Source organism: Equus asinus, chromosome 7 (genome assembly GCF_041296235.1).
Source record: "Equus asinus isolate D_3611 breed Donkey chromosome 7, EquAss-T2T_v2, whole genome shotgun sequence".
In the NCBI taxonomy this organism is placed as follows: domain Eukaryota; kingdom Metazoa; phylum Chordata; class Mammalia; order Perissodactyla; family Equidae; genus Equus; species Equus asinus.
The window spans coordinates 79,181,125-79,206,657 of NC_091796.1; the positions used below are offsets into that span (position 1 = coordinate 79,181,125).

The 25,533-nt window shown below is 37.8% G+C and overlaps 1 protein-coding gene across 1 annotated transcript in view; it reads right to left on the reverse strand.

The window, feature by feature from the left end:
- SYNJ2BP (synaptojanin 2 binding protein) overlaps positions 1 to 24,961 on the reverse strand; it is a 42,542-nt gene extending 17,581 nt beyond the window's left edge. The window contains exons 1-2 of the mRNA XM_014867203.3: positions 24,764 to 24,961; positions 1,441 to 1,577 (exon numbers count right to left, since the gene is read on the reverse strand). Of these exons, the coding sequence (XP_014722689.1) occupies positions 1,441 to 1,577; positions 24,764 to 24,827 (201 nt within the window). The 5' untranslated portion in view covers positions 24,828 to 24,961. The remainder of the gene's footprint in view (positions 1 to 1,440; positions 1,578 to 24,763) is intronic.
- Positions 24,962 to 25,533: the final 572 nt, after the last annotated feature.

The following is a 25,533-nucleotide window of genomic DNA, read 5'->3' on the forward strand; positions in this document are numbered from 1 at the left end:
CAGTATTAATTCATCATACAACTTTCTGTTTAGGATACCTAATCCTAGCTCCTCATTTACCTTTTGGGAGGCAGTACAGTATACTGGTTTAAGAGTAGAGGCTCCAAATTCAGACAGACCCCAAAGTTTTAGTCTTCTGCCACTTACTAGTTGTGTGACCTTGGGCAAGCTGCTTGACCTCACTAAGCCTCAGGTTCCTCAGCTGTGAAATAGGCATAATAATTGTACCCACCTCATAGGGTTACTACAACAGTAAGTTTAAAGTTCTTAGCATATTGTGTGGCATATATAGGACTCAAAAACTTCTAACCATTCTCATGTTTCAATAACCTACCTTTAACCAAAGCTTTCTAAATAACAGGCTCTCTTCTAAACCCCTATACTTTTCAAGTCCCTCTTTACCCATGGAGCCCAGGGCCCAGTGTTCTAGAGAGAATGTGGTATGTGCCAAAATATAAGCTGCACAGTTTCTAACGACATGCCATAACTTTAACTCACTCTCAGGTTTTCCTTACTCTAACACTCAAGGTGATGTGTTTTTAGAATGTCTTTCTCCTGGCAGCTGTAGGAAATAATCTGCTTCTAAACTTCTCAATATCCTTTTGAGATAAAAGGTAGATTATCACTCTCTCTGTCTCACAGATTAATATACCACGTCTAGGAGAAGCTTAATGGACTGAAAAGAGGCAAACCAGTAAAAAGGACTAAAATAGGATATTACCATCCATGATACTATATTTATATTCTGGATCAGCCAACCTTTCTAAGTTTGCCTGAATTTCCTAACTTGTTCACTTGTTAGATATATATTGGGCACTGTGCTAGGATGTAAAACATTAAAAAAAGATCTGGTCCTTGCCCTTGATGAACTTCCAAAAATAATACAATTAATGGTTATCATGTATTAAGTCTCTTATTAGAGAAATTAGCAAAGAGAAATGGGAGCACGGTGGACAGATATCCAAATCAGACTGCATTCCAATTTTTCACATTAACAACGGATGAAAAAGGGCTGTGAGTCTCAGGAGGACACTTAATTGCTACCCTACTTTTCTGTCTCTTTTGGAGGAAGACACACATTAGTGTTTTAATTAACAAAAGGGAGGTGATAAAGTAAATGGAAGAACGACAGAAAGCGTGGGTTTTAAGTTCCCTTCCCCCAGATCAGTCCCTCACCCTCCCTGTTCCATGTGTTTGGACCTTGGCTAAGTAATTTCACATTCTGCACTTAATTTGTCTAGTCTGTCAAGCGAGAAAATGTCCTCCACGCTCTTTGGTAGGGCTGAAGATGACTGATCAAGGTCCCTCCCACTGAATGCTATAATCTGGACATTTTCAGAGCCAACAAGGCAGGCAGGAATCGTCCCAAGGAAGGGTTAGAGGGTGGGAATAGGGTCTAGGGAGCCAGGGACAGTGAAGGAGGCCGAAGCCGGTTCTCACCGAGAGGATCTTATCACCCTCCTGGAGCCGCCCATCCAGGGCCGCAGCCCCATTCTCTTTGATGCGGCTGACGTAGATGCCACTGTCGTTGGAGACATACTGCTGATCTGTCCCACCGACGATGTTGAAGCCCAGCCCTGAGAAAATCATGGAGGAGTTGTGAAGGAGATAGGGGTGAAGAAGAAAGAAAAGGAGTTAGAGAAGAGGAGGATAAAGAGAGAGGAAAGGCCTAGCAGGGAGGGAAGGCTGGCAAGTCAGACTGTGACATAGCTAGTGTATAGTCACGAACAAGGTCAGCGACTAGTATCACCAACAAAGGTCAAGAGTACTCAGAGTTGTCCACTCAGACCAGGCAGGACTAAAAGTACAAACAAAGTGATCAACACGGTTTGTTGAATATAAAAAGAAGGATCTACACTGAACTCAGTGAAAGAATAATGGTGATTCTTGTAAGATGTGCTTCTGCTCACATTTGATTTTGATTCTGCTGGTGGCATTCATAGGATCCAGTTCTTGACTTTCCTGCTACTAATGTAACAGGGTTAGCTGTGTTCATGAGAAGAAACTACTTTTAACTAATTAGCAAATGAACTGTGCTTAATTTAGTGGGAGAGAGATACCTAACCAAACCGTCCTCCATACTTCTCTTCTTCCAACCTTTGAGAGAGTTTGTGTATGGTGGTGTTTGGGAAGAAATGGTCTTGGGAGTTTCATTAATTGTTTCTATTTTGAGTTGAGGGGGCAGTAGTGTAGGTGTTGGCAGGAAACTGGTGAACTAGAAAGGTAACTAGTGCTTCATGATAGGACTAAATCACCAAATTCACTCTTCTTTCCTTTTCTACCTCAAGTGCAAACAACCACATACTTGGGTGCAGTGATTGCCAAGTTTTATTCACTGTAGAAAACTGACTACCCATTGATTAGCAACTCCCCATTTCCCCCTCCCTCTAGCAAACACTGTTCTGTTCTTCGCTATTTTAAACAGGTGTAAAATTTCAGTTATGCAAGATGAATAACTTCTGGAGATCTGACGTATGACACTGTGCCTACAGATAATACTAGTGTTTTATACTTAATCTGTTAGGAGAGTAGATCTCATTTAAGTGTTCTTACCACAATGAAATAAAATTAAAAAAAGAAAAAAACCTGACTGTCACTTTGACAAGTACCATTTCCATGGACCAACCACTAAGTTGGGGGAAGAATTTCACTATAAAAAAACCTTTGTTATAAAGAGATTTTACCTACGCATTAAAAAGAAAAGAAGAAAAGGAACTTCCCGAAGGTTTTCTTTATGTCAGGTACTGCAGAATTCAAAGCCAAGGTACAAAGAGAAAAGAGAGAGTTTAGAAACGATTAAAAAATCAAAAATCCAGTGGCACAATTGGAAGAGCCATAATCACTAGCCTACTATTGGTTTCGACAGAAAACAGATGCTTAAAGAGACACAGGTGGACTTTCTAACAAGTTCTCCCTATTGGTGGGATGAGAGCTTACATGTAAAGCTCACAGCATTAACATAAGCACTAGCAAACCAATCTGTGACTTAAGGAAACACATGACCAAAGAGAGAAGCAGCAGGAAACATCTAATTTAAATAGCATATCTTATGCACAGAGTATCTATAGCTGGAGAATGAAATGCAGGATTTAGAAAACTACTTCTGGAAGATGGCTATTTCAAATTCCTTGAAGGGTAGGGTATGAAAAATCTAAGTCACTAAATGGTTTCTCCTAGAACACTTTTAATTTGTATCATAGCGGTGGAAGGTATTAGAAAGGCGAAGGTGGGTAATTATTTGAGATAAGATGGAAAGGTGGGTGGAGCCTAATTATGGAAGGCTTTGAAATGACTTCAAAACTGCGACAGGTTTGAGCAAGGAGGCTGAGGCTAATCAGCCTCTCTCAATACTGGAACAATTTGGAGAAAATCTTTCAATGAAATCCAACACCCTCACCAAACACTACAGCTGCCTCTGGCGATCTTGGGAATAGGAAGCATGTTATACGCAGCTGAATGCAATATATTGAGAGCGAGGAGGAACTTTGTTACTGGTTATTTAAAGCTACAGATCAGCGTCTAGAAAAGGAGAGTGGAAGAAATCTTACCAACATTTTCTATTAACAAACAATTACAGTCTACTCCCCCACAGAAATCACATTCCATAGGCATGTTTATAACCTATTATAAACATTTCAGTTGTAAAGGACCCACACCACTTAACACGAGAACTCCGGGACCAACGGGAAGTCCCTTTCTTCAGCCAGAACATTTACAGAACTGAACTTACCTATAATTCGAAGCACTGCTGCAATAAACAGGAGTCACCAAAGCCCCACGTAGCAGTATCACCAATTCAAACCTGGGCCCTGCGGATACCTACCTAATTCCCAGTCATCTGATCATTAAAAACTATTGATCATTTAGTATGTGCCAGGCACTGTGTGTTATGTTCTGAGGAAGACATAAAGCTAAATTGGATAGTCCCTGCTTTAACCACAAACAGAAGTTTATCCTTTTCCCTGCCCCTTTTAGCTTTTGCATAAGCGAATGAAAGCCGGAAGACCGGGTCACAAATTCAACACCATAACTTCGCAGATATGTGGACTAAAACAAGTCAGTGTATCTCTGACCCTCAGCTTCCTTTTCTGTAACATAAAGATCACAAATTTTGCCCCCTCTACCTCAAAAGGTAATTGTTAGGGTCCAATAACACAAAATCATTAAAAAAATTTTTTTTTAAAATTTTTTTGAGGAAGATTAGCCCTGAGCTAACATCCATGCCCATTTTCCTCTACTTTATATGTGGGATGCCCACCACAGCATGGCTTGACAAGCAGTGCGTAGGTCCACACCTGGGATCTGAACCGGCAAACCCTGGGCCACTGAAGCAGAACATGCGAACTTAACTGCCGTACCACCAGACTGGCCTGATATAACACAAAATCTGAAAAAATCCTTTATAAAGTACATAGTGGTTGCTATATTGAGTAGACGCATTAAGAGTAGCTGTCAATAAACTAGTCTGCTACAGCCCCAAACCACATAGTTTGATGGATAAAGGATGACCAAATATATAGTATAAATGTGAAAAGTCCTGAAATATAGGAAGACAGGGAAATTAAAAGGTCCATCCACCTATTAATTCGACAAGGCTGGATCAAAACGAAAACTTATTGAAACTAAGTATGTCTATAACCTGTGACCCAGACATACCCTTCATGAGTAGTGTCTAGCAAAGGTGGTATTTAAAAGATGCAACAATCAGTCTAGCACATGAACCAAGCAATTCCAACAGATGTCACCTGGAAATAATCAGAAAGGGAAGGGTCATCCCAGTGCACATCTGCTGGTTATTGGCCGTGTCCTAGGAAAATCTTCCATAGATAGGGTGGACCACATGTCCTGGTTTGTCTGGGAGTCTTGATATACACTTCTTGTCCCAGTATTATTAAAATAGTCCCCTTCAATTTCAAAAGCACTTCAGTTTGGACTAATGTGATCATCCTATCTACAAAGGGTAATGTAAGAATATGCTAATTAGAGCATGTTTGGTGCTGATGGTAATTTAGGTGTCCATCCTTTGGGGAATAGATAACTAAAATATAGTTAAAATTTAGAAGCACTGAATAATCATATATAAAGTTAACAGAGTTTTAAAATGTAATGATATTAATAGCATAATATCTTCTTATAAATTAAAAACCCACGCACACAAAACATATTACCTATTTACAAAAATGCATGCACATTATGGACATATAAAGACACATTAGAGTGGGTACCTATGAAGGAAGGATACAGGATGAGGTTTAGGGATGAAGGGTAAAAATAAAACCAGAGAGGGACCTTGCATGCACTGATGATGACAATGTGTTATGGAGCTGAGACATAATTAAATTAATTCAGTTCCTGGCATCTACAGTCCAAAAGGGGCTGAGAGGAGAGGGAGAAAGAAAAAAACTGGGATTTAATAGACTTTTTAAAAAAGCGAATGAACGAAGAAGTATTGCTTAGTGAACTCTGGTTATAATGTATCAACAGATTTTAAAAATGTGGCAAGATTAAAATGCGTTTCTTGGTCTCTAATTTAGAAGAGAAGTCGAAACACAAAAAAGTAAAGATGACATTAGAATGATACCACCATAGGACTGAGAGAGAAAGAAAGTGTGCCTAGTATAAGAACCTTGGAAAATTAAACAAGAAATGCCTTCTTGCGGACTCTTCCCGTCTGCAGGTCAGGACCTTGAGCTCGTTTACGAATAAGAGCAGCAACAGCAGCAGCAACAACTAATATCTATTGAGCATTTAATACGTACCTGGCACCACGCTATACACTTTACATACATTACACACACATAAATGTATTTATATACATCTAATTTTCTCAATAAACACATGAAGTGATTATTACTTATATATTATGATGAATTTAAAAGGTAAAGCATGAAGAGATTAAGCAACTTTACAAAAGGTCACTCAGCAAGCTCTTCCCAAAGCCAAGACACTAAGGATTTTTCTTTTTTTTTTAAAGATGGGCACCTGAGCTAACATCTGTTGCCAATCTTCTTCTTCTTCTTCTTCTCCCTGAAGCCCCCCAGTACACAATTGTATATTCTAGTTGTAGATCCCTCTGGTTGTGCAATGTGGGATGACTTCTCAGCATGGCCTGATGAGCGGTGCCATGTCCGCCCCCAGGATCTGAACCAGTGAAACCCTTGGCCGCCGAAGTGGAGTGGGTGAACTTAACCACTTGGCCACGGGCCCAGGCCCACTAAGGATGTTTGATTTCAAAGTGTGAGTTTTAAACCATTTTGCTATACTGTATCTTTGTAGAAAATATGAACAACTGTTTTAGAAAAGAAGTTTGCTAAGCACTGCTGGCTCTCTTGGAAGTCAACTTGTCTTTGGGCTGGCTCTGAATAAGCAACGTTGGGACAATGATGGTAGGACAGTCCCCAAGGGTAATATATTCCAGAGGAAGAACTGGTCATTCTGAAGTTCTGTTGCCTTAATCAGGGTCACTACTGCTTACTTTCAGGCCATTCAGATTCTTGTTTATAAAATCTAAAGGTTATAAAGTAAAAGACCAGTGTTAAACAACCTGTTAGTCTGGAAATAATGCTGGATAGAATTAAAATGAAACAAAATGGTCCATTAACACCAATGATGATAGCCACTTGATGAGTTATGAATAACAGCCTGACAAACACCTTATTTTCCCCCTATCTACCTGCAGGCTTTTTCTATCCCAAGACAATCTCACTAATTTTCCCAGGACATCAATCAAACTCTATTAGACACAGAACCCACTATTTACTTAATTATTTTGTGGTAAAATATACATAACATCAAATCAAACTCTATTACACACATAACTCACTGTTTGTTCATTTAGTGGTAAAATATATGTAATAAAATTTAACATTTTAACCACGTTGCAGTGTACAATTCAGTGGCATTAAGTACATTCACAATGTTGTGCAACCATCACAGCTATCCATTCCAGAACTTTTTGAGGAAGATTAGCCCTGAGCTAACATCTGCTGCCAATCCTCCTCTTTTTGCTGAGGAAGACTGGCCCTGAGCTAACATCCATGCCCATCTTCCTCTACTTTATATGTGGACGCCTACCACACCATGGCTTGCCAAGCAGTGCCATGTCCGTACTGGGGATCCGAACTGGCAAACCCCGGGCCCCTGAAGCGGAACGTGCGAACTTAACCACTGCGCCACCGGGCCAGCACCTCCGGAACTTTTTGATCATACCAAACAAAAATTCTACATCCAATAAACAATAACTCCTCCCTCCCCCGAGGCCATGGTAACCTCTATTATACTTTCTGTCTCTTAGTTTGCCTATTCTATATACCTTATATAAATGGAACAATAGAATATTTATTCTTTTGTGTCTTGCTTATCCCACTTAGTATAATGTCTCCCAGGTTCATCCATGTCATAACATGTTATCAGAATTTCATCCCTTTTAAGGGCTGAATACTATTCCCTTGTATGTATATACCAGATTTTGTTTATCTAGTCATCTGGACATTTGCTTTTTTCCACATTTTGGCTATTGTGAATAATGCTGCTATAAACATTGGTATACAAGTATCTGTTTGAGTCTCTGCTTTCAATTCTTTCAGGCACATATCTAGGAAATGAATTGCTGGATCACACAGTAATTCTGTTTAACAATCTGAAGAACTGTCCAACTGTTTTCCACAGCAGCTACACCATTTTACATTCTAACAATCAATGCCCGTGGTTCCAACTTCCCTATATCCTCAGCAACTTTGTTATTTTCATTTTTTTCACTTTTCGGATTTTTTGGATAATATTCTAAGGGATGTGAAGTGGTATCTCACTGTGGTTTTGATCTGCAATTCCCTAAGGCTAGTGATGTTGAACACCTTTTCATGAGCTTATTGGCCATTTGCATATCTTCTTTGGAGAAATGTCTATTCAAGTCCTTTGCTTATTTTTGAATTTTTTGTTTTGGTTTTTGTTGACTTGAAGGGTCCTTTACATATTCTGGATATTAATCCATTATCAGACATATGACTTGCTAATATCTTCTCCCATTCTATGGGTTATCTTTAACTCTCTTTATAGTGTCTTTTGATGCACAAATTTTATCTTTGGTAAAACTCAATTTATTTTTTTCTTTTATTGCCTGTGCAATTGGTGTCATATCCAAGAAATCATCACCAAACCTGATGTCATAACATTTTTTTCCCTATCTTTTTTTCTAAGAGTTTTATAGTTTTAGCTCTTACATTTAGGTGTTTGATGCATTGTTAGTTAATTTCTGTATATTGTGTAGGGCAAGGACCCAACTTCATTCTTACGCATGTGGATATCTAGTTTTCCCAACACCATTTGTTCAAAAGACTGTCTTTCCCCCTACTGAATAGTCTTGGCACCCTTTCAAAAGTGATTTGACCATATATGAGAGGGTTTATTTCTGGGATCTCTATTCTATTCCATTGCTCTATATATCCATCCTTATGTCAGTACTACACTGTTTGAATACTGTAGCCTTTAGAAAGTTTTGAAACCAGTAAGTTGTGAGTCCCCAATTTCCTTCCTTCTTTTCAAGATTTCTCTGACTATTAGGGAGTCCTTTGAGATTTCATATGAATTTTAGGATGAGGTTTTCTCTTACTGCAAAAAGGCTGATGAGATTTTGATAGAGATTACGTTGAGTCTGTAGATTGCTTAACAATATTAAATCTTCCAATCCATGAATGTGGGTTGTAGTCCCACTTATTCATGTCTTTAATTTCCTTCAGCCAAATTTCGTAGTTTTCAATGTACAAGTTATTGCCTCCTTGGTTAAATTTCTTTCTAAGTATTTTATTCTTTTTGATGCTATTGTAAATGGAGTTGTTTGCTTAATTTCCTTTTCAGATTGTACACTGTTAATATATAGAAATTTAATTGATTTTGTATCCTGAAACGTTGCTTAATTTGTTATAATTCTAACAGATTTTTGTGTGGAATCTTTAGTTTTCTACACATAAGATCATATAATCTGTGAATAGAGACAATTTTACTTTTTCCTTTCCAATTTGTACACTTTTTATTTCTTTCTTGCTTAACTGTTCTGGCTAGAACTTCTAATATCATGTTGCATAGAAGTGGTGAAAGCAGGCACCCTTGATTAGTTCCTGATCTTGGAAGAAAAGCTTTCATTCTTACATCACTGAGTATGATGTTAGCTGTGAATTCTTCATATATGGCCTTTATCATGTTGAGGTGGTTTCCATCTATTCCTAGTTTGTTGAGTGTTTTTACCATGGGAAGGTATTGAATTTCCTCAAATGCTTTTTCTGTATCTGTTGAGATGATCATGTGGGTTTTTTCCTTCACTTTATTAATGTATTGTATTACACTGATTGATTTTCTTATATTTAACCATCTTCGTATTCTTGGAATAAATCCTACTTTATCATGGGATATAATCCTCTCAATATGCTGCTAAGTTAAAACAATGTAGCTCTATGATCACCCTAGCTTTCTGTGTGGAGGCAATTTCTGGATCATGACCACAGGGAGCGGGACCTAAGCAGAACCTAGCAGCTTCACCGAGGAGATAAAATAGAGATCAGTGGTTGGGGAGGGTGAAGTTGCTGAAAGCTGCAGGGCAAATTTCTGGAAAGGAGGGAGTTAGAAAAAAAAGACCTCCAGGGGCCGGCTCCGTAGCCAAGTGGTTAAATTAGCGCACTCTGCTGCGGTGGCCCAGGGTTCGGATCCTGGGCGCGGACATGGCACCGCTCGTCAGGCCACGTTGAGGCACCATCCCACATCCCACCACCAGAAGGACCTGGAACTAAGATATACAACTGTGTACCGGGTGGTTTGGGGAGATAAAGCAGGAAAAAAAAAAAAAAAAAAAGATTGGCAACAGCTGTTAGCCCAGGTGCCAAGCCTTAAAAAAAAAAAAAAAGGAAGATTGGCAACAGTTGTTAGCCCAGGTGCCAATCTTTAGAAGAAAAAGAAAAAAGACCTCCAAATGTCTGCATAAGTCTTTACCGGGTACTAGGCCATGCATATGTTGAGTGAAACTCCACAAGGCTGGACAAACAAAAACTAAGAAGTTGTATGCTGAATAACTCTTAAGAGCTCATACAAGGCAGGGAGACCTTCAAGTTCTGACCAGACAGAGTGGAACTCCTCAGTGATTCACTTGGAAATTCAGTGGAAACTCACTTAGAATATACTTCATTGTAGGGCTGAACTATCCCTGAAGTGAATGCTACTTTAGAACCACCATAGAAAAGTTTACAAAGAGGCCTTAAAGAGGTCAAACTGACCTGCAAGTTACTTAACTGCCTGCCAAAATAAAGTTCAATAATCTAACATTAACAATGTTAATGTAAGAAAACAAAATGCAGACACTCAACAATGAAATATTCACAACATCTAGAATCTAATTAAAAATTACTAACATGCTAAAGAAGGAAACATGACTCATAATGAAAAGAAAAATTGATCAATAGAAACAGAACCAGAAATAACAGAGGATGAAACTAGCAGGCAACGATGTATAAAAGTCTATTATAACTATGCAGAAATAATTAAAGGAAGTCAAACATAATGAGAAAATGGAAGACGTTTTTCAAGTCTTTAACCCATTTTGAGTTGATTTTTGTGTACGTTGTAAACAGTGGTCCAGTTTCATTTTTTTGCAGGTGGTTGTCAAGTTTCCCCACACCACTTATTGAAGAGACTAAGCTTTCCTCGTTGTATAATCTGAGCTCGTCATAAATTAATTAACCATATTTGTGTGGGTTTACTTCTGGGCTCTCTATTTTGTTCCATTGATCTATGTGTGAAAATGTAAGATTTTTTTTTAAAATGAAACTTATAGGTTTGAAAACTAAAATATCTGAAAGGAAAAATACACTAGATGTGATTAATAGCCAATTTGATACCACAAGAGAAAAGATCAGTGAACCTGAAGACATGGTAGAGAAACCACAGTCACATGTGGTTTAATATATATGTAACTGGAGTTCAAAAAGGAGAGGAAAAAGGGAAACAAAAAATAGTGGAAGAAATGAGTGGCTCAAATTTGATGAAAAATATAAACAAACAGACCCAAGAAGTTCAACAAACTCCAATAAGGATAAACACAAAAGAAAAAACAGCAAGGCATATCATAATCACATTGCTCAAAATCAAGTACAAAGAGAAAATCTTAAAGGTAGTCAGAGGAAAAAAAGACACATTATGTACAAAGGAATAAAGATAAGAACAATAGCCTTCTCTTCAGAAAGTATGCAAGCCACAAGTCAATGAAATGTCATCTTTAAAATGCTAAAAGAAAAATACAAGTCAACTTAGAATTCTATATCCAGTGAATATATCCTTCAAAAAGTAAAGCAAAATAAACACTTTTTCAGTACAACAAAAGATGGGAGAATTTGTTGCAAGCAGATCTACACTATGATAAATGCTAAAGGAAACTCTTCAGGCAAAAGAAAAATAATATTGAATGGAAACTTGGATCTATATGAAGAAATAAATACAACCAGAAACCATAAATACATGGGTAAAAACAAGGTAAAATTAAAAAGATGGACATAGATATACTAAGCAGCTGGATTGGCTTTATTACTATCATAAAAAGTAGACTTCAGAATAAGGAATATTACAAGGGATGAAAAGAGACATTTCCTAACAAAAAAGGAGTCAATTCATCAACATTAAAACACTAAATATAAATGCATCCAATAACAGAACTTAAATACCAATGAAGAAAAATCAAAATGAGAAAAAGGCAAATCAAAAATAATAGTTATAGATTTCAGCACTTCTCTTTCCGTAAATGATAGAATTACTGACAAGACAAGAGAAAAATCAGTAAAAATATAGAACTTGAACAACACTAAGAACCAGCTTGACCTAATTTACCTTCACAGAACACCACACTCAACAACTGTAGAATAAACATTCTTTTCTATTGCACAGGTAATGTTCACAAAGATTGACCGTAGGCTGGATTATAAAATAAATTCAGTAAGTTTCAAAAGATAAAGTGAATTAGAAATCAGAAAAATAATTGTATCAGTCTTCTCGGGTTGCCATAACACAATACCACAGACTGTGTGGCTTAATCAAGAGAAATTCTCTTCTGGAGGCTTGGCAAGTCCAAGATCCAGGTACCAACAGGATAGATTTCATTTTGAGGCCTCTTCTCTTGATTTGTAGGTGGTGACGATCTGTGTGTTTATATGACTTCTTTGTGTATGTGCAGAGACAGAGAGAGATCTCTGGCTCTCTTTCTATAAGGACACTAATTCTATAGGATCAGGGCCCCACCCTTACAACTTCATTTAACCTTAATTACTTCCATAAAGGCCCTATTTCCAAATATAGTCACGTTAGGTGTTAGGGCTTCAAAATTCGAAATTGGGGGGGGGGGGGGGACACAAACATTCAGTCCATAACAATAAGATATGTAAAAAATCGCTAAATGTTTGGAAAACAACCCATGAGTTAAAGAGGAAATTATAAGGGAAAATAGAAAACATTTTAGTTGAATGACAATGAAATCACAACATATTAAAAACTGTATGAATGCAGCCAAAGCAATGTTTAGAGGGAAATTTGTAGCTTTAAATGCTCACAACAGAAAAGGAATAAAAAAGTATAATATCAATGATACAAATTTCTATCTTAAGAAGCTAGAAAAAGAAGAGTAAATTAAACTTAAAGGAGGTAGAAGGAAGAAAAATCGTACAATAACAGCAGAATCAATAAAATAGAAGAAAGTTTAACAGAGCCCAAAGATGGCTCTTTGAAAGGATTAATAAAGTTGGCAAATTGATAGCAACACTAATCCAGAAAAGCAGAATTTACAAATTACCAATATCAGAATACAAAATGGATCATCACTGCACATCCTAAAGATATTAAAATGAGAATATTATGAATAATTATGGTATTTCAGAATGAAAATGAATGAAAACAAAAAAATTCTTTCAAAACATCAGAAGTTATCAAAATTGACTCAAGAAGAAACAGGATATCTGAATATCCCCATTTCTATTAAAAATATCTCCAAGTGTATTAAAGATATTGAATTCACAATCAAAAACGTTCCCATAGAGACAACTTTGGGCCTAGATTGTTTCACTGGCATATTGTGGGAAACATTTAAGGAAGAAATAATTCTAACCTTATGCAAAAAATTCCACAATACAGTTCAGTAATTTCACAAAATGTTTCTCAACCCATTTTATGAGGACACTATAATCTTCATACCAAAATATGAAAAATAAAGTACAACAAAATATTCCTCAAGAACACAGGCTCAAAAATCCTCAAGAAATTATTAGCTAATTGAATCCAGCAATATATAAAAAGGATGAATATGGGGTTTCTCTAAGGAATGTAAGGTTGTTTTAACATTGGTCAGTAAAATGAACAAATTCAGCAATTAATAAAATAAGGAAAAAATTGTATGATTATCTCAGTACATGCAGAAAAGGCAGGTGGCAAAATTCAATACCTTTTCATGATAAAAATTCTGTCAGTCTGATTAAAGGATCTACAAACAGATAACACCCCTAAAACTAGGTATAAGGAAAGGATGTCTACTCTCTCCACTACTATTCAGTATTGTACTGGAGGTCCTAGTCAGGTCAAAAAGAAAAAGAAATAAAAGACAAAGATTAGAAAGAAAGAAAATTATCTCTGTTCAAAGGTAACCTGATGGTCTATATAGGTAATGTGAATGAGTCTAAAAACAAAAAATACACAAACTACTAAAATCAATAACTGAAATTATCAAGGTTACAGGATACAAAGTCAATATCCAAAAATCAATTGTAAAATGAAATTTTAAAATAATACTATTTAGGAGCTGGCCCAGTCAAACAGCGGTTAAGTTCGCATGCTATTCTTCAGCAGCCCAGGGTTCACCGGTTTGGAACCCAGGTGCAGACACATGCACTGCTTATCAAGCTATGCTGTGGGAGGCCTGATATAAAATATAGGAAGATGGGCACAGATGTGAGCTCAGGGCCAATCTTCCTCAGCAAAAAGAGGAAGATTGGTGGCAAATGTTAGCTCAGAGCTAATCATCCTCAAAAAAAAAAAAAGTAGAAAAAAAATACCATTTAAATCAATGAACCATAAGCACTAAGGAACAAATTTCCTGAACAATGTTGAAGACCTCTATACTAAAAACTATATGACATAACTGGGAGAATTCAATTAAAAACTACATAAATGAAGCTATACCATGTCATGGACTGGAAGCCTTAGTATTTTTAAGACAGTAATTCTCTCTAAATTGACACGGATAGTTTCAAGGTAATCCCAGCAGATGTGTTTGCAGGAATTGACAAGCTGATTTTAAAATTACATGGGAATTTACATTCTTAAAGTTCTATTCTAGAATAGTTAAAATATTTCAAAAAAGAACAAAATTGGAAGACTCACACTACTTTATTTCAAGGTTTATTACAAAGCTACATTTATCAACACCGTGGTATTTGTATAGAGAAAGACAGGCCAACAGAGCCAAACAGAGATCAATAATGGGTTCACATATAAACAACCAACTGATGTTTGATATAGGTAATAATGTATTCCAATGGGGAAAGGATAACGTTTTCAACAAACAGTGTTTGGACTAGATATCTATATGAGATAGAGATAAAATTGAACTTCAATACTCAAAACATCTATTAGTTTGAAATGGATCATAGAACTAAACATAAAAGCAAATATATTAAGTTTCTATTAGAAAACAGAAGAAAATCTTCTTTCCCTTGGGGTAGTTAAGACTTCATGACCAAACAGCACCAACCATAAAAGAAAAAAAACTGACAAAGTGGTCTTCATAAAACTTAAAGCCTTCTACTCTTCAAAACACGCACCCTACCCCTCAAAAAGGAAAGGCAAGCCAGACCAGAAGAAAATATCTGCAACACATATACATGAAAAAGGACTTCTGTCCAGAATATATAAAGAACTCTTAGAATCCAATAATAAGAAAACAACCCAGAAAAAATGGGCAAATTACATGAACAGATACTTCAGAATATATACGAATGGCCAATAAACACATAAAAATATGCTCATCATTAGTTACCAGGGAAATGCAAATAAAAACCACAGTTCCACTCTACAACCCCAAAATGGCTAAAATAAAAAAGAATGACAACATCAAACATTGGCAAGAAAGTGAAACAACTGGGACTGTCCTACATTACGGTAGAAGTGTAAACTGGAATAAATACTTCGGAAAACAGTTTGGCAGTTTCTTTTAAACCTAAACATACATTTATCATAAAACTTAGCATAAAACCCACTCCTAGTTATTAGGTATTTAACCAAGATAAACATAAACATGTCCACACAAAGACCTGTATATGAATACTCATAGCAGCTTTATTTATAATAGTCAAAACCTAGAAAAAATCCAAATATCCATTAATAGGTGAATGGATTATCACACTGTGGTATATTTATACAATGAAACACTACTCAGAGACAAAAAAGAAAAGCACAGATGAGTGAAAGAAGCCTAATACATACTATATGACTCCATTTCTATGACATTCTATAACAGGGAAAACTAATCTACAGTGTTAGAAATAAGATCAGTGGTCGCCTGGAGCGTAGGGTTGACTGTAGGCCTATACAGAGAGAATTTTCTGAAGTGATAAATCATAATTACAGAAATGTATATTTGTCAACTTCTTAGAACTTTACTTAAAATGGATGCACTTTATTGGATGTCAATCATACCACAATAAAGTTGATTAAAAAACAAACTTGGCAATTCTTAAGTGCAAAAATGCAAGCATTCTAAGCATCTATAATTGACTTTTATGATTAGCCAAAAAAAAGAAAGTTACTTGAAGCACCAATTATTTGGTGGTAATTAGGCAAGAAAATTTGGTTACCCTACTTCTTACAAAGTACCTTTTCTATGCAAATATGATAAAACAATTCTTTTAATCCTAAGCATAGACTCAAGACTAAATGTTGGGGCCAGCCCCATGGCTCAGCGGTTAAGTTCGCACACTCCACTTTGGCGGCCCAGGGTTTTGCCAGTTCAGATCCTGGTGCGGACACGGCACTGCTCATCAGGCCACGCTGAGGTGGCATCCCACAAAGCACAACCAGAGGCACAATTAGAATATACAACTATGTACTGGGGGACTTTGGGGAGGAGAAGAAGGAAAAAAAAAGATTGGCAACAGTTGTTAGCTCAGGTGTCAATCTTTTTTTAAAAAAAGATTAAAAGTTAATGTGACTGGGAGTTTAGAGTAAAACAAACAAACAAACAAAAAACTAGAAAATGCTGACCTAGAAGACAAAGTTTAAACTTAAAATCCCCATAATCTACCTATCTAGCCATTTTGGACACTCCCTACTTTGCACTATAGAGTAACAACAAAATTTAATAATCGCCTTCACCAAAGCAGATATCAAATAAGCACATGAAAAGATGCTCCATGTCATATGTCATCAGGGAACTGCAAATTAAAAGAACAATGGGACACCACCACAAACCTATTAGATCTAGAACACTGACAACACCAAACACTGACGAGGCTGTGGAGCAACAGGAACTCTCAGTCATTGCTGGTGGGAATGCAAAACGGTACAGCCATGTTGGAACACAGTTTGGCATTTCCTTACAAAACTAAACATGCTCTTACCATATGATCTGGCAATCACATTCCTTGCTAATTACCCAAAGGAATTGAAAATTTAAGTCCACACAAAAATCTGTGCACACCTATTTATAGCAGCTTTATCCATAACTGCCAAAACACAGTAGTGGCCAAGATGTCCTTCAGTAGGTCAATGAATAAATAAACTGTAGTATGTCCAGAGAATGGAATATTATTCAGTACTAAAAAGAAAGGATCTATCAAGCTATGAAAGGATGTGGAGGAATCTTAAATGCACATTACTAAGTGAAAGAAGGCAATCTGGAAAGGCTACGTACTATATGATTCCAACTATATGACATTCTGGAAAAGGCAAAACTATGGAGACAGTAAAAAGCTCAGTAGTTACTAGGGTTGGCGGATAGGGAGGGATGTTTAGGCAGAGCACAGAGAACCTAGGGTAGTGAAAATACTCTGTATGATACCATAATGGTAGATACATGTCATTATACATTTGTCCATTCCCATAGAATGTACAACACCAAGAGTGAACTAATGTAAACTATGGACTTTGGGTGATTCAATGTGTAGGTTCATCAACTGTAACAAATGCACCACTCTGGTAGGGGATGGTGATAACGGGGAAGGCTATGCATATGTGGGGATGAGGTGCATATGGGAAATCTCTGTCCCTTCCTCTCAATTTTGCTGTGAAACTAAAACTGCTCTAAATAAATAGTCTTAATTTAAAAAATTTAATAAGTCCTACCTCCCTGCTTTTCACCCTTCCACACACAGCTGTTCCATATCTCCATGCCTTTGATGTCTTCCTCCCTTTGCCTGGAAACATACTTCACTGAAATGACTTGTTTAATTACCTCTTTATCCCACTGCAATAATTAGTTCAATTATGAATAAAGCTGCTATAAACATCCATGCACAGATAGGGCTTTTATTTGTTTTATGTCTCCTGTGCCCATATAGTACCTAGTACATATACAGAATTCAGTTGGTGTCAAGTGACTATTAATGCCTTTGGAAATAACACCTAAGCCAGAAATTCCTAATATCTCTAGGCCTGGGGAAATCTAGTAAGGTTAAAAATGTCTCTGTGAGCCTCTAGGGAGGCTTTTTCATAACTCGAAAAAGAAGGCACAAAAGAAAAGAAGGAAAATATAAAAGAGGAAACCCAACATCCTTAAAATTCCCATGACACAGGTTACCCTGCTTTTCTTAGATGACTCAACCCTTGCCCCACTAAAGCTATTCTCTGCATAGCAGCAGTAATAACAGGCACCATTTAAGCACTTTAAATGAATTAAATAAGTCATCTTTTTTTTTTGAGGAAGATTAGCCCCGAGCTAACATCCCCCGCCAATCCTCCTCTTTTTTGCTGAGGAAGACTGGCCCTGAGCTAACATCTATGCCCATCTTCCTCTACTTTATATGCGGGATGCCTGCCACAGCATGGCTTGACAAGTGGTGGGTAGGTCCACACCTGGGATCCAAACCAGCAAACCACAGGCCACCGAAGCAGAACGTGCAAACTTAACCACTGCACCACTAGGCCGGCCCCTAAATAAGTTATCTTTTGGTAAATTGCTTAGAACAGTACCTGGTACAGAGTCAACACCATAAAATTATTTGCAAAACAAACAAAAAACAAATGCATTTAATTCTCACAACAACTCTATGAGTAGGTCCTATTAATACTCTCACTTTATAGCTAAGGAAATTGAGGCCTACAAGTGAGGTAACTTGCCCAAGGTCACACAGCTAGGAACTCAGACATTCTGGCTCTTAATCACTGGGTCTTTTATCTGAAATGGTCCATTGAGTCTGACTTCACAAGCAACAGAACATATCTTATGATGGTCCATAGCTCTTTGGTTATTGTACATCTTGAGGGTACTTTAGCACATGCCTTTCATAATTATCCTCCTACTGAACTGCAAAATTCTTAAAAATAGGGATCATTTCTTATTCTTTATTCTAGTATCCATGATTCCTAATCATAGTGTAGGCACACAGTAAACACTAAATGATATTTCTACAAACAGTTTCCCTTTGTTTCTGAGTCTCCTGAAACCAAGAGTTTCTTTTGATTCTATCATCTAAGTATAGATTTTCTCCTCAATAAATAATTTCATATTTATTCAAATACAGTCACTGGCTACTTGGCTGCCTAGTCAAATGGCTTTACAAAATGTTTCTACAGTTGAGCATCTATCAACTTGCCTTTCTACTTCTCCAAAGTAATTCCTAGACATTTTACTTTACAGTTATTAAGAACTGTCTTGAAAAAAATCTTTAAGACAGATCCTTGAAGCAATCTTCAGAGACTGGTACCATATATTCTTCTCGCTCTATGTGGTTTTCCATCTATTCCATCTCCTTGTTTCTTGTATCTTAGTCAGTTTCCTACCCATTATAACACATTATGTCCAAATTCATTCCTTCTCTCTTAAATTGTATTTAGTGGAGAACCTTGTTAATCACTTTTTGAAAGCTGAAACAGACCATGGTACTAGTTCTCTTAACATTCTATCATATTTTTCTGATATTCATCAGCCTGCCTAAGTCATTTCATCAACTTGTACTGACCACTTTGTGTCATGCACCAGGAAACGAGATGAAACACATATCCTTTGAATCAGAAGAGCTCAGAGTGAAGTAGAGAGAGGAAGAGACACAAGTAAGGAACCAAACGTAGAAAAAAACAGTAAGCTAGGGCACGCAGAGAGCCCTGTGGGAGCACAAGGAGGAAAAAAACTTTGTATGATGGTTCAGAACCTCAATTTTTAAGTCACACAAAGTTGGATCCAATTCTTAACTCTGCCACTTACAAGAGTTGTGTGACGTAAGAGTCAAGGTTTTCTCATTTGAAAAATGTACAATAACCATTTCATCTGTTCCTGCTTGGGAATAGATGACATAAAGTGCTTAGTTTGAGAAATCATGACAGGCACTCAGTAAGTGGAGTATGATATTTATAATAAGGGGGCATCTAGCCTAGGTAAGGAAGCCTAGGTAAGTCACCTGGAGGAGGTGACTCTTGAATTGAGTCTTAACCAACGCATAGGAAGTGGAAGGAATCAAGAGGGAACCTTAGAGAAAGGCTAAGTTTCCACACTGGCATTGAGAACTTTTCATAACCCAGTCTCTACCTACCTCAGCAACCTCATCTCCCTTAACTCTCCTAAATGACGCTTCCTTTATCCAGGCTGGTTTACTCACTGACCTCAGAATATGCTTTATTTTTCTTTTCTCTATTACTGCTTAGGTCATACCTGTCCCTGTTCCTAGTATTAGCCTAAAGCCTGTCCATAAGACCAACATAAGTTCCACCTTCTTGTAATTGATCAGTCTGGCCCTTATCATGCCTCCAGTCTTTGAACTTTCCCAGCAGAGGGTCAGATTAACACACTCTCCTCCACACTTTCTTTGCCCTCCCACTACATACATGCTCATCCTAGACCTTAACCATCTACACCTTTGCACTGATTTAACTTTTTACATGTGAATGTCATGTCTCCATTAGAACAGAGATTCCATGAGGGCTAGGCTTCATTTATCAAGAGAAAAGAGGGCAAGGATACAGCACTTTAATGTCAGATCTATTTAGTACATGATGGAACAGATCAGAAAACTGTTAGCAACAGTCTCAGGGTTAAATGCAAATCACATGACAGGTCTGTAGAGGCTTAAAGGCTTGGACTTAATGGTGTTTCTTGTTTTTAGATTCTCACTTTGATATGCCCTTAGCTCTACCAACAGCAAACTGTAAAAACTTTCCATTGTGGAATGCAAACTGATGCAGCCACTATGGAAAACAGTATGGAGATTTCTCAAAAGACTAAAAACAGAAATACCATATGACCCAGCTATCCCACTACTGGGTGTCTAGCCAAAGAACCTGAAATCAACAATCCAGACAGAGTGACTTATGCACCCCTATGTTCACTGCAGCATTATTCAGAATAGCCAAGATGTGGAAGCAACCCAAGTGCCCACTGACTGATGACTGGATAAAGGAGATACAGTATATATATACAATGGAATACTTCTAAGCCATAAAAAATGACAAAATTGTCCCATTCACAACAACATGGATGGACCTTGAGGGTATTATGTTAAGTGAAATAAACCAGATAGAGAAAGACAAACACTTTATGATTTCACTCATACGTGGAAAATAAACAAACAGATGGACAAAGAGAACTATTTAGTGGTTACCAGGGAGAAGGGGGGTCAGGGGGTGGGCACAAAGGGTGAAGAGATGCACCTATACGGTGACTGACAAATGATAATGTACAACTGAAATTTGACAATGTTGTAAACTATCATAGCCTCAATAAAAAAATAATAATTTGTGGGGGGGGGAATGATCAAAAAAACCAAAAATAAAACGGCATAACAAGAAGTCAAAAAAAAAATTTTTTTTTTTGATAGTGATTACTTGCTGAAATTGATTACATACTGAAATATTTTGGATCTTTAGGGTTAAAGAAAATAAGTTGTTAAAGGTAAAAAATCAAAAACTTTCCATTGTAGATTGTCTTAATCATTTAAGATGTCTCAAATCCTTCTGGGAATAAGCCATGATATAACAAAATAAAGGTCAGGTGAAAGCTTGGCAGTCAACTCCTTAGACATGGCTACCATACCGGGAGGTAGTATACAAAGTAACTAGCACAGTGCCAGAAAGATAATACTTCCTTAATTACTCACTATTAAAACATTGTACCAACCCATTATCCTCTGCAACTGCTTTAAAGAAAGTAGAAAAACACAGATTCTTTTCCCTTTTTAGACAGTATACCAGGAGCAACTTCCTGAACCCCATTGAGGCCTCAGTCCTGAAGAAGGAATCCTAATCCTAATACCCAATGTGTACTGGGGTTGTCTTTTTGGACAATCTCTACAGGTTAAGAGTGAAAAAAAGCTAGATTAGATTCTTGTCATACTTCTTAGAGTAATTGAGTCTTTCCAAAATCAAGAACTCTCAATGTGATACAGGAAAAAGTGGGAGGCTTAGAGACTGCAATCAAGCTGGACTCCCACAGAAAGAAAAGAGATAAATACTGTCCCATAAAGGATAAAAGGTGAACTCTTCAAACTCCTAAAGGCATTTGAGATTGTGACCACTGCCTCTGATGATTCTTCAGACCACCCACTTTCAGTCCAAAATGGCAGGAATGATAAAATAACACAAAGAACGGGCCAAAGAATCATGAACTCTTGGAAGTGGAAGAAACCTCCAAAGTCATCCAGCCTAAGCCTCTCCTTACACAGTTGAGGAAGTAGGCATAAGAGAGATGCCAAGCTACATGCCAAGTCTGTTTCTGCCTCCCCAGATACTCACTTCATTGTCATAATTTCCCCAAGATTTTATTTTTTCCCTTGCAGTAAGCAAGATGAGAGAGAATAGGCTCATTTGCCTTGCAAAACGGGCCCCCAAACTGGAAATATCTAAGACTCTTGCCTCTGACAGAACACTGGCACAAAAAAGTAAAAGTATATGCATTCTTGCGGTTACCTGATTAAACTAGCAAGTCCCTGCATAGGAAGCTGTATACAGACAAAGAGTGACAATGCTGACTACAAACAGAAATACATACTTAGAACTGGAAGCTTTTCATGTTTCTTCTATAGAAAGAAAGATCTCTATGGGACGACCAAAATTATTGGAAGTTTCTAGTGGTGATAACCGCTTCTTACCTGTGTATCTTCATGATGACACACTGAAGAAAAGCTGAATTAGACCCTGTGACTTCTTAGGAGTCCCACATATCAGGGCATTAGCTCTGGGAGGTGACAAACAGAAACTTGAACCCTTTTCTTGTTAACTGAACCAACCAAAGTTCTAATGACTGTTTTTACCCAAGTTCAATCCTAAATTTGTGTTCTACTCTCCTAAACTCTAAGTTTATCAACTTATATGAGTAAGACAGGAAAATGCTTAGGAAAATTAAAGAAGCCACTTGGTGAATAAATCCATTCATGTGGAATAAATGCACATACAACACAGAAATTAAACCACTTTTGGGGGAAACATAATAGTTAGGTATAATTATTCTTCTTCATCAGTCCCTTGAAGTTTGTCCTAACTCCAGTGATTCAGAAAAATGAGAACACTAGGAACTTCACGTCCGCAAGATCAACAACATCAGAAATTTTAGTGAATGGTGAGCCAAACATTAAGCAACAGATTATGCAAATACTCAAAAAGCTGAAGTGATATTATACTGAACTTTAAATGTATTTAGTGACTAGAATGCGCAAGATAATATCAGAGTTCTGCTCTGCTCTGTCAGGAGATCCTGGAAACACTACAGGTGCTGCAGCAAAAGGACAATGTCAAAGTACATTAAATTCTTAAGCAAGGGGACAAGAATCAAACCTCAAACCATATCACAAGAGAGTTAATGTAATAACTAGCGAGATTAAAGCTATAGAAGGAAGAGACAAGATGAGAAGAACAATTAGATGCCTTTAAATACTTGCCGGGCATCAGGAAAGGAACTACCATTGTTTTAATTGCCCCTGAGAAGAACAAGTACTCAGGAATGAAAAGTACAGAAAAACAGATTTTGCTTTAACAATAATTTTCCACGTTAGCCTCAAAATTCAATAAATATTAAGAGTGAGAGAAGGAAAAATCTACATAAAATAGGAAGAGAGAATCGAAGAGACTTGGGCATACTGAATGAGCTTTTGACAAAAGTTTAGGAGCTTATATGGAGCGTGACACTAAACCATGCAGATTAGCAATGAATTATAGTCTCATAAATAAAGTTGGCTTCCAGTGTTTTATAACACGAAAGAAGACAAAAAGTATAGATGATTCTGAAAGCCATATTTTATGAAGAATAATCCATGAGCGGTGGTCAAGCTATTGCAAAATTCCAGATGAGAAAAGACGACGGACTGTTCTAGGCAGTGGTGATGGGAACAGAAAGGAATGGAAGGCTTACAGAGTAGAGAGCTCACAGTACTTGATGACTTATTGGAGACTCTTGGAATAACAATATTTAGCAGGATTTACCATGTTAATCTAGCCATTCAGCTATTTACAGTAACAACAAAGCAGCAAACACATACAGAGTACTTACCATATCAGGCAATGTTCTAAATGTTTTACATAGGTTCATTCATTTCATTCTCAGGATTCTATGAAATGTATTCTATCATCATGCACATTTTACGATGAGAAACTAAGGCTAACATCAGTAAAGTCAGTCAGCCAATAAATATCAAAGAACTAGTGAGAGATTAGGTACCAGGCTCGGACCTACATAATCCCAAAGCTAAAGGTCTTCATCGATACACTAGACAGCTGTAAAGAAAAGGCGACAAAATCCAAAGCAGGCAGCATGCAGCAATGTTAAAGACCCCAGTCGACAGAAAAGCGTTAGTGGGGAAGAGGACCGAGGGGTAAGTGAGGATTTGGCGGTATCAGGATCACGGGATGCACTTGCTTAAAAAAGAAATAAACAAACAAACCAAACAAAAACCCTGCATTGAATCCAAATTCCTAGAGATGGGACCTAGGAACTAACTTTTTAAAAGCAAAACCAAAAAACCCCGGGTAATTTTTAGGCAGACCCAGATTGGGGAACTCCTGTAATAGATCTCTAAGTTCTCTTTCTGCTTTAACATTCTAGTTGACACGCTAAATGAACTTCCCAGAAATGAAAGGAAGGAAGGTGGGTACAGCAGCAAGAAAACGGCTATGCATTTACAGTTCACACCATTCATGCTCCCTATGCGTTTACAGTTCACACCACTTATGCCCCCACTTTTACTAAAGTCTCTCACAGGAACACGGATAGAGCAGGCAGTGGAAGGAGGGGTGGGGTGTTCACGGTACTCTAGGTAAAAAGCAGGCTTTTGTCCAGGATTTTCTAGTAACAGTAGCACAAAGAAACCCTTCCTAACTACAAATACATGTGGTGATCGACTGCAAAACGAGGTGGATCCCTCCGATGATCCGTGTCTGGCTAACGATGGATGCCAATATATCCTTCTACGTGCTCACAAGCGTTGCAGGAAACCACGAGATTGCGGCCTGCCTGCTCGGAGTCCAAAAGAATCTGGCTCAGCACCAGAAGCGTCTGCTCTGCAATTACACCCTCCAGTACCCTACTCCCAGAGGTGACCTGTTCCGCACATACCTGAGGGTCCTCGGGTAAGATTTATCTCTTCCTCGGTGACCAAATAATCCACCCTTCCGTTCATGTTTTACAGCTTGTCTGCTTCCCAGGGTCAACTACGACTCACACAGGTAGAGGTGAACCAACCTCCGCGCGGGCGCCCAACGCACAACACTTTCGGTTTCAGCAGACCCCGGACCGGAAGAGGAAGTCGGGAGCGCTGGACGCGCCAGGAATGCTGGGAGTTGTGGTTCTGGACGCCGACGTGCTGCTTTATCTTACTTGCTCCTCAAAGCAACGTGTGAGATGAGCTAGCAGGAAGTTACCATTCTAATTTACCATTGGGGGAGGGGTTGGGGGTGGGGGATAGTAAAGGTAAGAGAGATAAATGATATTGTAGAGGAAAAATTGAAAATAAAATCTGCCCTCTCAGAAAATCTCCACAAATGTAGAAAAGGAAAAAAAAAAGAGAATTGTATTATTCAGTAAGCATTAAACCAGAGTGGGATGGGCGTCACAGGCAATCCGCTAATGAGATTGCAAAGATACAGAAATCTCACCTTTTTACACAGCCGGGCAGATAACATCGGTTACATGCATGTTCTTGTGTAAGAGGACTTAACACCGTTTGCTTTGGTAGGTCACCCTGGGTGTGGCCATCTGTGTTAGTTAATTGCCTTATCTCAAGGGAAAGTAAAACCTGTCCATCTCCACAACAAGCGCGTGCTTGAGGCTTGGAGCAAGGCACCTAGGGTAACTCCTGTGGTGACAGGGAGATGGGGCACTAACTT